Source organism: Lycium barbarum, chromosome 4, assembly GCF_019175385.1.
Source record: "Lycium barbarum isolate Lr01 chromosome 4, ASM1917538v2, whole genome shotgun sequence".
In the NCBI taxonomy this organism is placed as follows: Eukaryota; Viridiplantae; Streptophyta; class Magnoliopsida; order Solanales; family Solanaceae; genus Lycium; species Lycium barbarum.
The window spans coordinates 9,769,396-9,783,015 of NC_083340.1; the positions used below are offsets into that span (position 1 = coordinate 9,769,396).

The 13,620-nt window shown below is 35.4% G+C and overlaps 1 protein-coding gene across 1 annotated transcript; it reads right to left on the bottom strand.

Annotated features, from left to right (window-relative positions):
- Positions 1 to 6,915: 6,915 nt before the first annotated feature.
- Positions 6,916 to 8,877, bottom strand: LOC132635146 (uncharacterized). The gene has a single exon (XM_060351409.1). It carries the CDS (start codon positions 8,709 to 8,711, stop codon positions 7,167 to 7,169), a length of 1,545 nt encoding a protein of 514 aa, XP_060207392.1. The 5' UTR covers positions 8,712 to 8,877; the 3' UTR covers positions 6,916 to 7,166.
- Positions 8,878 to 13,620: the final 4,743 nt, after the last annotated feature.

The following is a 13,620-nucleotide window of genomic DNA, read 5'->3' on the forward strand; positions in this document are numbered from 1 at the left end:
TTAGTAATATTTACGAGTTTATTTAAAATGGCATTCAAATTCCTCTTTTACATGAATTTCCATTTTTATTAATTAACCTAAGTTGGCCGGATAACCGTAAGTTAACGGATTCTAAAGGATGCCTAACCCCTTCCCTTTAGGATAATATAGAGCCCTTACCTAGAATCATCCTGGTTAAGCAGACTATTAACGGAGGTTTAGTTTTAACTTTACCTTAGTTAACATTTAGATGTCCTAATTCATCGTTAAATTAATTAGGTGGCGACTCCTTAAAACAAAATAAATAGGAATCACCAATATGTTGCACTTCTAATTTTAAACCTGGTTAAAATGGGGTGTGACAACTGCAATAACACAGAGCAAACAAAGAATGCAAAATAAACACCAAAAGAAGTAAATGGGTAATCACCTTTTTTAGGTGCAGCGAAATGGGGTGCGGGGCTTCAGATTCACCCTTGAACACTCGTTAAATCCGAGTTTGCGATGCTCGGATTAAAAGCGACACAGAGGCAAGCAAAAAAAATAATAGAAAATTGATTTAATGTTCTTGATTCGACGTTTAGAATTTCTTATGACTACTGAAAACTTGATATATATATATATATTTAGAGAATTTTGGGGTTTCAAGATCCCTTTTCAGTGGATCTTCGGGTTCAAGATCTTTAATTTTCAGGGGATTTTTGGCCACCGGAAACTTGTTTTTGTAAGGGGATTCTTGCCATTTCAGAACCTGTTCTTGGGGAATTTCATGAATAACCCCCCCCCCCCCCCCCCCCCTCTCAACTGATTTGGAGATGACTATTTATAAGGCGATTTAGGGTTTCTTGTGACGAAGAGAGAGAGGAGCGGGGGGACAAGACGAAGTGGGGGTGACAGTGGCGTGGGAGAGACAAACGAAAGTGTTAGGGGGGGGGGGAGCGGCGTGGTGGAGAGGAGAGAAGAGAGAGGAAGGGGGGGGGGGGGGGGGGGGTGAGTGCGATCTGAGGAAAAAGATGAACCCTAGTGGTTCTTTGTTTATTGACCCGGGTCGGGTCAGATGTGTGGGCTGGGTCGAATTTTGGACTGGTTTGTGGACTTTAAAATGTGGGCTGGGTATTAAAATGTCCTCATACGGATTGGGCTGGTGGTTTGGTCCGAAAATATTGGGTTGATAAATTAAAACATGGGCTGGGCATTGAGGGCCTAGTCCGAAAATAATTATAAGTTGATTGGGCTACTACATTTAAATAAAAGACCTATTTAAATAACTCTATACTAAAGTGTGTTAAAATATTACTTAATATAAAATATGCAATTATTAGTGCTCAGATAATAAAATTATATGCCGTCGTAATAGCCGTGCAATAATATTTTGAAAGTCCACAGTAAATAAACACTATTATTTAATTATGCGAAGATAAATGCGATGCGTGTGCGTAAGTTGGTAAAAGAGTGCTGAAATGATAAAAATGTGAATTATAATAGTACCTGTAACATAATAATAATAATAATAATAATAATAATAATAATAATAGCTAGTAGCTGTAATAGAATAATGAAACGCCGGTATTGATAAGAGGCTAATAATTATAGTAAAATATAAATATATTTTTTAATTTGTCAAAAATATTAGAAGCGTAAATAGGTATTTCGAAGGAAAGGCGGGACAAAATTGGGTGTCAACAATAGACGGGTTGCAAAATTGGGCTAAGCAAGAGTTGCAACGCCGTCAAGTCGCAGACATAGACCAAGCTATAGTGAAGGCCGAGTCTTTGAAAAACTTTAGGCATGACAAGCATGACAAAGTCCAAGGCAATGAGTCAAGGGGTAACGATGCCAAAAGTGGGGGATACTATGGTGAGAGGAAGGAGTCGCAACAACTGTACTCCAAGACTCAAAATGCGAACAAGTTCGACGACTAGAAGTCAAGTGGTCGTTAGGGCTATGCCGAAAAGAAGGCACAGAATGAGAAGAAGGGATGCTACTTATGCAGAGGGCCGCACAGCTTCAAAAATTGCCCTGACTTGAAGAGCCTTAGAGCTATGGTGCGTGAAAGTCACGAGCAAACGCAAACACAGAGTACGGGAATCGCACCGTTGGGGACGATTAGACTATGTGGCGCTGCCGCAAAGTAAGATAGTCAAACCAATGATAATAAAAACCAGTACGTGGATCTAATTATCAATAACAAGCCTACTCGTGCACTGGTAGACACTAGGGCGACTCATAATTTTGTGACCGAGGCCGCAGCGCAGAGACTAGAGTTGAAGCTCCCTTCAATTAACGCCCTCGTCAAGACCGTGAATACTAAGCCAGAAAATGCTCGCGGTGTAGCCAATAGAGTTGGTGTCAAATTGGGCGATTGGAAAGGTACAACAAACTTTACCGCCACTACTATGGATATCTTTGACATTGTTTTGGGGCAAGAATTCTTTAGACATTGCCACGCGATGATCGATCCCTACCTCCAACATCTCTTGGTCATGGAGGGAAAAGGCGATTGCATGGTGCCTACAGTGACTATGTCACATGAATAGGGCCATGCACAACTTTCAGCTATGCAGCTTGTCGAGGGGCTCAATAAAGAGGAGCCAACATTCATGACAACCATTACAAGTTTGCAGGAAGATAATGGTACCCAAGAGACACTGCCGCCTTGGATAGATAATTTGCTCAAAGAAAACAAAGATGGTATTTCCGAAGAGCTACCTAAGCGTTTGCCTCTTTGGCGTAAGCTTGATCACAAGATTGAGTTGGAGCATGAACCGGAAAGGGGTCAAGTCGTGCACCGATTACCATCACCGCCTCACACGATAGAGAGATTGAAGCTATCATTGACTACCATGCCAGGCGGAAACAAGGGCAAGAAGCCACCGCCATTTTCCCCGTCCATTGGAAGGGGCAATCACCGGAAGAGGTCACATGTGAACGATACGAAGACTTGTGACAGTTTAAAAATAAGAGTCGAGAGTTTAAGCAGCAGCAGTGCGCCGCGGTCGTCGCAACATCAGGTGGGGGAGAGTGTGATGACCCACCACGTCATCATGCCACCTAGGCACCATGAGGAACTATTTTTGCCATATAGGAAGCTTATGTGGATGCTTACATGAAAAAGTAGACTAGCTTATGTGAGAAGGCTCTAGAGAAGTATGGAGATTTGTCATGGAAGACTTTAGAACCTTATGGAATTGCATGGAAAGTCCTTATAATAATCTAGTTGTGTAGAGATTTCTAGAATAGGAGCTTATTTGTAAATATGTAGGGACTTGTACAATAATTATTATTTACATATTAATCCCTAGGTGAGTAGTATAAATAGGAGGGTCATTTATTTGTAAATCATCAAGCAAAAATCAATCAACTCTTGTATAATAAAAAGTTTCCTTCTAGCAAATTTCTCTTGTCTTTCTCAATTACTATTCCCTTAGCGATCTTGAGTCTAGTAATCTAGGCTGACTTGGCATAGCAAGATCGTGAGCAAGTTGTGCAAGAACGTGAGCGAGTTGTCAAGTGTCGCACGTGCGCTTAGTTGAAGACTAAGGACGTGACACTTGTTGACACCCAATTTTGACCCTCCTTTCTTCCAACTTGTTTTCTCGAGCTTCTAAGTTAGTAAAATATAAAGTGGCTTATTTTTACCCCTATTTTATTACTATTACTACTACAACTATTTTTATTAATAATTATTAATATTAATTATTGTCGTTAATATTTCTTGTTACAATTGTCATCACTGTATGTTTGCTATAATTACATATTAGTATTAAAATAAGAATTATGGTAAATTTTGAAGCCAACAGCAAATCCATTCCAAATAAAACCTATAATAACAAAATTACCTTCTTACCCCCCTAAGCCCTAACATCTATCAATGCCTCTTTTTTTTTTTTTTTTTTTGGCAGAATCATGTTTTTTTTCCTTCTACTCATGTTTGGCTAAAGATTCAACCTTTATCAGCCATGGCAGAATTTTGTTCTTCCATTTTCGAGAAAGAATCAGGATCTATAACATCCCCTCATCTCTCCTCTTTAATTTAGTCTAACACAAAAGACCAAAACACTTTTCAAATCTCTGAGATAAAATCAACTTTCAGAGATTCGATTTTGATTCAAACGGCTCTTTGATTTTCATTTTGAAGCCATAAATTTGAAATCCGAAAACCCTAACCTAGCTCCCCATCGCCTATAAATACATCTCATTAGCATCTGTTTGAGGAAGTTTTTGGGGGCCGCCCCTTTCTACCCTATGTTTTAACTGCTACTACGTCTAAAAAAAATACTTCTGAAGCTTTGCACTCACTCTCGATTTACTTTCAGTCAAAAGCCGAATCTCGATGTAATAAAAATGTCGTCTTTATTTAAAGAGTTATGCCTTAAGAGCATTTTGTTTAGCTGATATAATGAACAAAATGATAGTAAAAGGGTATTAAAAGGGTATATTTGGTTTTGTTCTTCTTTCATTATCATTTAGAAATGCATACCTTTAGGAGCCGTTGAAGTAGAAACAAAAATGCTTGTGTCTCAAACATGATGGTTTGTTTAAAGTTTACCACAAAATCTAGTAGTGTGTTAAATCTAAGACATATCACTGTTGCTAGTTAAATACTCATGGGTTTGGCTCATTTTATTCCTATGAGAACATTCTGGTTGTGAAAATCATTTTAAAGGACCTTGAAGGGACATGAAACATATTGTATTGTTATATCCCTTTTCTGTAAGTCTAGGAAGGCATTTAATACGTCAACGAAATTAATTGTAACTAGTGTTTACTGTCTATTGATTTCTAAAATATATATACTTGATGTTCTGGCTATATGAAATGTTTTAGTGTTTCTTGTTTCCTTGCAAAACCAGAAAATTACATTTATCTTTGTTCTATATATTTCATCTTCATATATCTTGAATGTTGATTATTCTTCTAATCCCATTTTCTTTTTATCTTTTGCATGATAACCGGAGCCGAAGAGTTTCACTTTGAGACTCAACGACGCCGATGCTGCCGGGGATCCACTCTCGTTTCATTTTCTTAAGGCATTACGCTTTGAGTTCTAGCCGGCTGAAAACCAAGATAGCCGTTGCATTCATTTTGTCCACTCGCTTTGCATTTACTAACTGCCTTATTTTGTTCGGTTTATTTTAGAAGTTACCATTGTGTTAGAAGTTACTTTGTATACTCTGGAGTCGTCATTAGTTAATGTTGTTTTGTATCACTTACTTGTTTTGCTAATTTAAACTCTCGTGAAGGTTAAACATTTAGTCTACTAGCATACTAGTTCAAGAAATGACGTTTTCAAAATCCTTCAGTACTTATTTTTCACTTCAAGTAAGATATTTTGGGGATATTCTTTGGCTATTCAAAACTGGAATTTTCTCTTGCAAGAGTAGAGGGTTACATTTTGATTTGGAACTTAGCAGGTTTTTAAATTGGTTTGAGTCATACGGTGTTTAAGCAAATTCATCTTATATTATGATATCAAATTTTTATGAATTAAACAAAGGTTAGTGAATGATTTTTGTAAAGGAAACACGCACAGGATTTAGTTCTCTTTTGATTTGTTTTTCCCCCTAAATTAAGGAAGGCTTTTGTTCATAAAAATGGTTTTATGCCAATAAGTAGCTATTGTACATATGAATGTATCGTAAATTTGAGTACTTCTTTTTAAAAAATATTAGAGAGTCATTTAGCCTTAAATAATTCACTAGTCTACTTTTGTTGACAACTTTTTTTTCTATTCACCTAAGTTTGGCCGGTTAACCATATTTAATGGATCTAAAAGGATATTTAACATCTTCCCTTTAGGATATTTAGAATCCTTACCTAGAATCATAAGTTAAGCGAACCTTTAAACAGAGTTAATTTATCATTATTTTAGGTGTCCTAATTTACCTTAAAAATAATTAGGTGGCAACTCTTTTGCACAATTAATTGAGAATCACCAATATGTTGTACACTGTTTTGATCCAGTTAAAATGGGGTATAACAACACTAATATGTAAATTCTTCTCGAACAACCTTGTTCCTCGGTCTGGCTGATCTTCGAACATCCCACATCGAGGTGGCTTTATGCTCAGGTTTCCTACCTCTTCAGTAATAGAGAGAGTAGTGGGGCTTCGAAGTCTTAATTTTCAAGATATTTTGGCACCTCTTTAGTTATTGAGAGAGGAAAGGGGATTGGAAGCCTTAATTCAAGCTACAAATATAGCTAGGAAATTATGGGTATATCTCTTCACTATGCTGCAGCGTAAGAGACTCTTGAACTAACCTCACATGGTTCTTTCTCCTTTTCTACAATGTTTATGAGTTAATGTATTGATAGCCTTTGCACCAACTTGTTCAATAGTCGTCTAAATTGCTTCAAAAATCATCTTTTTAAATAGCAACTCCAAATGATGTATAGATTATGATAATGAAACACACTGGAGTTTTTCAGATTCCTGAGCTTTATTTTAGAGAAATCAGATTGATCTCAATTTTGAGCAAATTTGTTTATCAGCACAATATCTATCCATCCATTTCCAGATATCAGAGAATAGAGCTTTAGGGTACTTCAACATAACTCTATAACATCAGTTGCTCAGTGGTTAGGGATAATATCACTACCCTTTGACAAATTATAGTTTTGTCCAAGATTTCCTTCCTTTAAACCTACAAGTGCAAAGAAACTTAAGGGCACTGAATATTTAAAAAGAAAGTGCATGCACTTGAAATGTCTTGAGTTGGTCTTGGTAAAAATTTAGCATTGAAACCATTAATAAACTATTGAAAATCCTAAAAGCTGGACTCGAAACTTGAAAGCAGGTAAATAAAAAGGATTTCAGTTATATATATCGACATTGCAAAACCTTTTGAGAGTGGTTATCTTTGGTCATTTTTACTAGGTTATCAAATAAATGTCATAAAGATTTACATGTAATCAAACTAAACATGAAAGAAAGCTGGGATAATCAAAAGCTTTTCATACCAGATATTGTCATGCAGTAACAATAATCATAATGAGCCTCATGGTAATAAATGACTTATGGGAGAGGAGGCCGAGGTAGTTACATTAAAATTACATTATGCTAAAAGCTCTGTATACCAGAAAACTCAGATGTATAAATAGGAAACTGAAAAGAAAACTTCTCTTATGAACTGTAAACCATAAAACTAAAATAAGGTGAATTTGATCACCTCAAATTAGAACAAGGTTATGTTACAAGGTTTCTAGCAGATTGCCCAGCTGTTCTTCTGATGGATTCAATTCTCTGAAGCCTAATTTGCTCCCTAAACTTTGCTATAAACTCATCAGCTTTCTTGTCAACATCTGGTCCCTCATCACTCTGAGTTCCAAATTCATTTTTCTCCGAGTTTTCTTCGAAATAATCATAATCTTCACTCTCATTATCTGAATCCTCCTGATCACTTTCCACAAGGAATTTCTCAACATATTCTTTCTTCTCTTCATTTGGAAATTCCATAACTCTTGGCTTTGATGCAAAGTTGTAACTTTCATGCATCATTTTGTCAGTTGATCCTCTAAAAGTCTCGTCATGTTTAGGGCTTATGAATTCTTCCCCATATTCTTTTGCTCTTGAACTCCCTATGAATGGCCTTAGGAATTTTTCCGCGCCTGTCGGTTCCATTGGCACACTCCTAATGCTTCTCCTAAGTTCTTTCTCAGAAGAAATTACATTGTCGTTTGTAATACTAGAGCTTGATTTCATCAAAGGAGAATTCTTGTAGAACAAGTGTGGTGGTGGTGGGGGTGGAGGGGGTGGAGGAGGAGTCGATCTGCGAAAACTTTTCTTTGTCACTACATCTTCATTAACAATCTTGGATTGCGATTCTGCTGAAATGGACAATGAAGGGGACAATTTTCTTGATGATGAAAAAGGTTGTGAAGGAGAAAGAGTTCTTGGTAAAGAGGAAGTTGAGTTATTATTAGGCCTAGGTGATCTAAAAGATTGAGACCTTAAAGAAAATGGTTCAATCTTGTTAAGTTCAGGGTAGTGGGAATGATTATTCTCATCATCTTCTTTCACCTCCATGTTTCTTGCTGATCTTGATCGCCATGGGATAGGCGATGGACGGACAAAATTTTCCTCTATGTTGTCCACTAATTTCTTAGGACTTGACACTACAAAATCCCCATTTCTTGATTTGTTTAAAGAACCAGAATTTGAACTAATTTCATTAGATTCTTCCACTTTATCATCAAGAACACGAGATTTCAAGCTTCGAATTGGCAAAAGCAAAGGCTTTTCGCCAATTCTCGAATTAATAGCTCTCTGTTCATTAAGACCATGGGGTTCTTTAGCAACTACTACAACAGGATTGTCACCTCTATGGTACTGATTATTCCAAGTCCGAACTTTGTTTTCATCATGACTTTCAGCCTCATCATCAAAAACAGATGAAACCTGAAGTAATCCAGATACATATGATTGAGCATTATCAAACTTTGAGCTATGTTCCTTGTCTGTTTCATCACTTTTTTTGCTAAAAAGTCCATATGAAACAGCTATGCCAACAAATATTAGCTGAAGAACTTCCCAACTTCTTGTTTGAAGAGTTTGGTTAATGAAATCAGGAGCTTCTGAGGTGAAAAGTGGAAGTACAACTATAAAAATCACAAGAAGTGAAGCTTTGAAAAGAAAATGATTATAAAACTTACTATGTTTTGCATGGTTTGGTGGAATTTCAGAGTCTGTTTTCTTTTGTTTGGAGGTGTTAAGAGCTTTGTTATCTCCCATTGAAGAACAGAGAGGAGGAAGCTTTGGTTTTTTTGGGTGTTGTTTTATGTTGCAAAATGTGAAAAGAAAATGAGAAGATGGATGAGAGAATTCTTAAGCGCTAAGGAAAAGTATAGAAAAGGGAAGAGTGATAAAGAAAGTTTTTGGAAGGTGTGACCTGATTTCAAGCTATGCTTTATTTCTTTTGCTTTTAACTATTCCACTCTTTTGACATTCTTGTCCTTTTATTTTGGTAGATTCACCGGTTGGTGAAAGTGGTGGAAATACTCTTCTTGTCAAAAGCACGCATACGATGTAAACTTGTGTTATGTCATAAAGTTCTTCACTTTCCTATCATATTAATTGTGATATTCATCTAAGGTATGTGCAACTCTTATTCAGAAGCTTGTCAGTGCTTCTTTGTGACCCGCTCTCATCGGCTCGCCGTACATCATCGGCGTCACACTTCTTGAATAATTTTTCATAAAATACTCATTGTTCTTGATAAGTACTAATTTCTTTGAAAATGTACTAGAGAGCCTTGGAGTGTGAATGTTAAGCTTCTCATATTTCCATTAAGAAAAATAGCATAGCATATTTTGAGATTTAAAATGCTAATCCCTTGTATGTCAAGGCCTAGACCTAGAGTTTAACTTCTAACAACGGAATTTTACACTATTAGAACATCTAATCATATTAACATGAAATCGTCCGTAAAAATGAGTTTAGTAATCTAAAAAATAAAGCATTTTTCTTGTTAGAATATATTAGGAGTAATATACTTGGTAAACTTTTGCGCTATTAATGTGTACAAGTTAATTTTAAAAAAACAGGTTTCGAGTTTTTTTTTTTTTTTTTTTTTTTAATTTGGGTGGGGTGAAGAAGGGCATTTTCGATAGAGGAAAATGAGGGGACCAAAAGGTTGCGTGGGAAATGGTTAGGATTCTTTCTTTTGGAGTGCGTACGCTAGCTTTGTATGTGGGAATTGGGATGATTGCAATATCTTTGCTTACTTTTTGCATACTTTTATTTGGAGGGCTATGCTTTTCTTTCTTTCTTGTGTACCCTCCCCACTTTCATCCAATATACTTTGTTTGGAGTTTAAGCTCGATGCTTTTAGTTCTTTTTAGTTACGGAGCACCAAGTGACAAACTTGGTGATCATCATTTAAAAATTATTTGAAAACAAAAAGAGAAGACATTTATTTTGTTACCCACCAAGATATGTGTCTTATGCCCTACATTTCTTTCGAGTTGTTTGATTCAAAACCATGTTATCTTGAAATTACAACCAGAATTATAATTAAAATTATATCTCCCCCTTCTATATGAAAATAGGGGCTGAGCTAGCATCGGAAGAACACGTTCGGTAGAATCATTAATTTTTGTCTAAACTATGTATATTTGTTGATAAATTCACTGAATATGACACAATAAACTACATAACTCATAAACTGCAAATCATGGATTAACCGTTGTATGGAATAAATAATCACATGATTGTGGTACACAATTTTTCTTGGTTTTAGCTAAAACTTTCAAGTTTCAACCAAACACAAAATAGATTTAATTCCAAATTTATGCTGGAATAACCCACTTAATCCCTCCAACCAAACAAGCCCTGAGAAATTTGTTTGAATGGATAGAGTTATCTGTATTTGTGGTAGCTACTGCTCCTTTATTGTTTTCTCATGGTTTTTTTTGCCACTTTCATTATTTTAATTTTCGTACTACTTTGAATTGCTTGTCCTCATCTGACTTTTTTTTTTGCCTGCTTTCTCTTGAGCCGAGGGTCTTTCGGAAACAACCTCCCTATCTTCCAAGGTTGGGGTAAGGTCTGCGTACACTTTATCCTCCCAGACCCAACATTGTGGGATATCACTGGATATGTTGTTGTTATTGTTGGATAGTGTTCTTGTGCTATTAAAAGGATACGCAGGAAAAAACCACTGTTTTAAGTAACAATAGTTATCTGATCATAGTATCATGAGCTTGGACTTAATGTTCCTTCTGAGATTTTGATATCAGTTAAGTGTTTGATTATCGTATCATGAACTTAGACAATATTCTAGGTTTGATGCATGATGGCCATTTCTTAATGTGAATGCAAGATATTTTTGTCTTCTGGATAATTGTATTCCCTGTTATCTTGCTCTTTTCTTTAGTAGAAAGCTTTGAAGTTTGATGCAGTACCAATTCATCCGCAGCTGGATAATTCCAGATAACGTAAGGAAAAAACCTCAAAACAAAAAACGAATTTAAGTTCAAAGAATCTTTTGGTCAGCACGAGCATTTGCTATGTTTTCAAGAGCATATATTACTATAATTTTTTAGCGTTTCAACTTTTAACATATAAATAAATAAAAAGCTAAGATTTGGTGCTGACAAATCACTTGGATTTGGCCTTCTTTTGCGTGTTACCTCAGCGGACACACTTTCCACACAAGCTGATCCCTTTTCATTATCATTCTGAGAAAGAAAGGGTAGAAAAAAATTATGTATGACCTTGCCAGAATTAGTTTTGTCTCCTATTGATTACCAATGACTTCAGTAACTTCAAGATGAGCACTGGGGTAGGTTGTATTGAATATGAAAATTTGATTTGAATTTTGGATTTCGGATTTAAGAAATTAGAATTCAAACCCCAGTTTAAATAAGTTCAAATGATTGGTCTTTTGGTTCGAATGTCGATTTTTTTTATTTTGAACCTATAAGTTGAGCTTTTTTTTTTTACAAATTAAGCATTCAAATAAAGTATTCACATCAAATTACCTTAATAATTCTTCATTTGCACCACAATCATCAAAATGAAGTATTTCTGCTAGCAACGAAACCATTTTTTTAAAAAAAATTCTAGCAACAAAGTTTTTACTCAACTTCAGCGTTCACAAATGCAGAAAGCGATGACTGCATGTGTGTATAAAGGACATATACTTGTCTAAAGTTAACAAATAATGATAATGTTAGTGAGATTTTCCATTACAAGCTGATCAAGGTAAGTGTTTGAATCATTAATTTAAGTGCGGAACAAGACTTGAACAGGAATAATATTTATAAATCGTTTGCTCTTTGTGTACATTATGAAGTATATTAGTCTCCATATTGAAAGCTCTTTAATTCAACTTACCCCTAAAAGAATCAATTAGATTTTGATAAAACGCAACCACCTAAGAATTTAGTACATGCAGTTCTTGTTTTAGGTAGCTATCATAGTGGTATAAAAACTAAAGAAAACAGAATAAAACTTTTTTTTGCAGTATAAGCCTTTCATTTTGTAATTAAAAACCTTATGAAAGGCTTGAGTTGATTGCTCAAAGGGTAATCAGGAGAAATCAAAAGTTAAGTAAAAGGTAGCTAATGCTAATAGAATAGGGTATCTTTCTTTGATCAAAGATTGTGGCCGAAAGTAAAAAATTCAAAAGATATGGCAATGACAACATGTTAACGGATCGGATTCTCTCTTAATCAAAACTCCTTTTCAACTTTGAATTTTACAACTGTCTTTAGAAATCCTCATTGTGTCTTGAGTATTGTCCCCTCTTATATTTTTTTAATAATCTTTTCCCTTCCGTCTTTCAGTATTAATTTTTATTCAAGCAAGTCCTATTACTGAAGGCCTTAAGATAATTATGATAGATAGGCTAATACTAAAATGCAAACGTTGATAACAAATAACTCTATCTACCATAAAAGGATGTGGTGCAGTGGATGAGGCTTCTCCTGCCTTAACCAGAGGTCTCGTGCTATGGAGAAATTATTGATAGGGAGCGGTTCCCTCGAATGGGCACTACGAGCGAATCTGAATTTAGTCGTACTCCAATGAGGGTACCGAAAACCTGGTGAAAAAAAAAAAAGACTATTACATTGGTTTGAGAAACCCGGAATACATATATTTGTACACATGAGAATATTCGAGTCTGGGAATGAAGAAACTCATAGCAGGGAGCTTTTCTTCTTTAATGATCTCTATGCGTCTTGAATCTAAATTGGATATTCTTATGGATGGGCTTGCTGGGACTTATGGCAGATCACCCTAAGTTCAGTACAAAAATCTCCTTGGGAATCAATAAGAAAATCTGATATTGCCACAATTTTTGGCGAATTACCTGGGTTTAGTACAAATTGTGTCTTAATTTTGGAATAAGTTGTTCACAATTCTTGACGGGTCATCAGGACTGGCACTAAAATTTCACTAACAAGTTTTTGCTTCAAAATTAATCCAAATTGTTCTAAATTAACTCCAAATTTGATATCTAATTTTGATTGAATGAGAATTTACTGTTTAGCCAAAAAACAAAGTGATATCCAACTTTATAATATCAATTACAACAATTATGAACTATTAGATTCAACCCAAACCTTAAAAAACTATTAAATCTCTGTCTTCTTTAACAATTTTTTGCAATCTCAACAAATTTAGTTGTGTATGCTCATCAGTGTTTTCAGAGGCGTTTTCAGGGCTAGTCCCGGGGCGTACCAAAAATATTCTGGGGCGCAAATGAAAGGTGCAGATCAATGGGGCGTACTCCCTAGAATTTGGGGCCCGGGCACAAAAGCATAAGCCCCAGGCGTAAAGGCGTACGTCCCGGGCGTTAAATTTGATTTTTATTGTTTTAAAAGTATTTTTGCTATAAATTATGATTTTTATTATTGGTATAATGATATTTATACTTTATGTTATCATGTTGTAGTGATTTTTTCTAAAATATACAAATAAAGAAAGCAACTTTCATAGAAAATAACACTGTCATAAATAATTTTTTAAATGATTATGCCTGAAATTGATATAATAGAGATTTCATAGCACTATGTTCCTGAAGCAACTTTATCCATTTCTTGTCATTTCCCTTACACTTTTTTCCCATTTTCTACTTTGAATATATAAATAAAAGTCACTGCAAATATTAGTTGAGGTAGGGAAGGACTAATAG

What these genes read in the sequence shown, in the direction of transcription:
- LOC132635146 (XM_060351409.1), bottom strand. Translation starts at nt 8,711, where the DNA reads ATGGGAGATAACAAAGCTCTTAACACCTCCAAACAAAAGAAAACAGAC.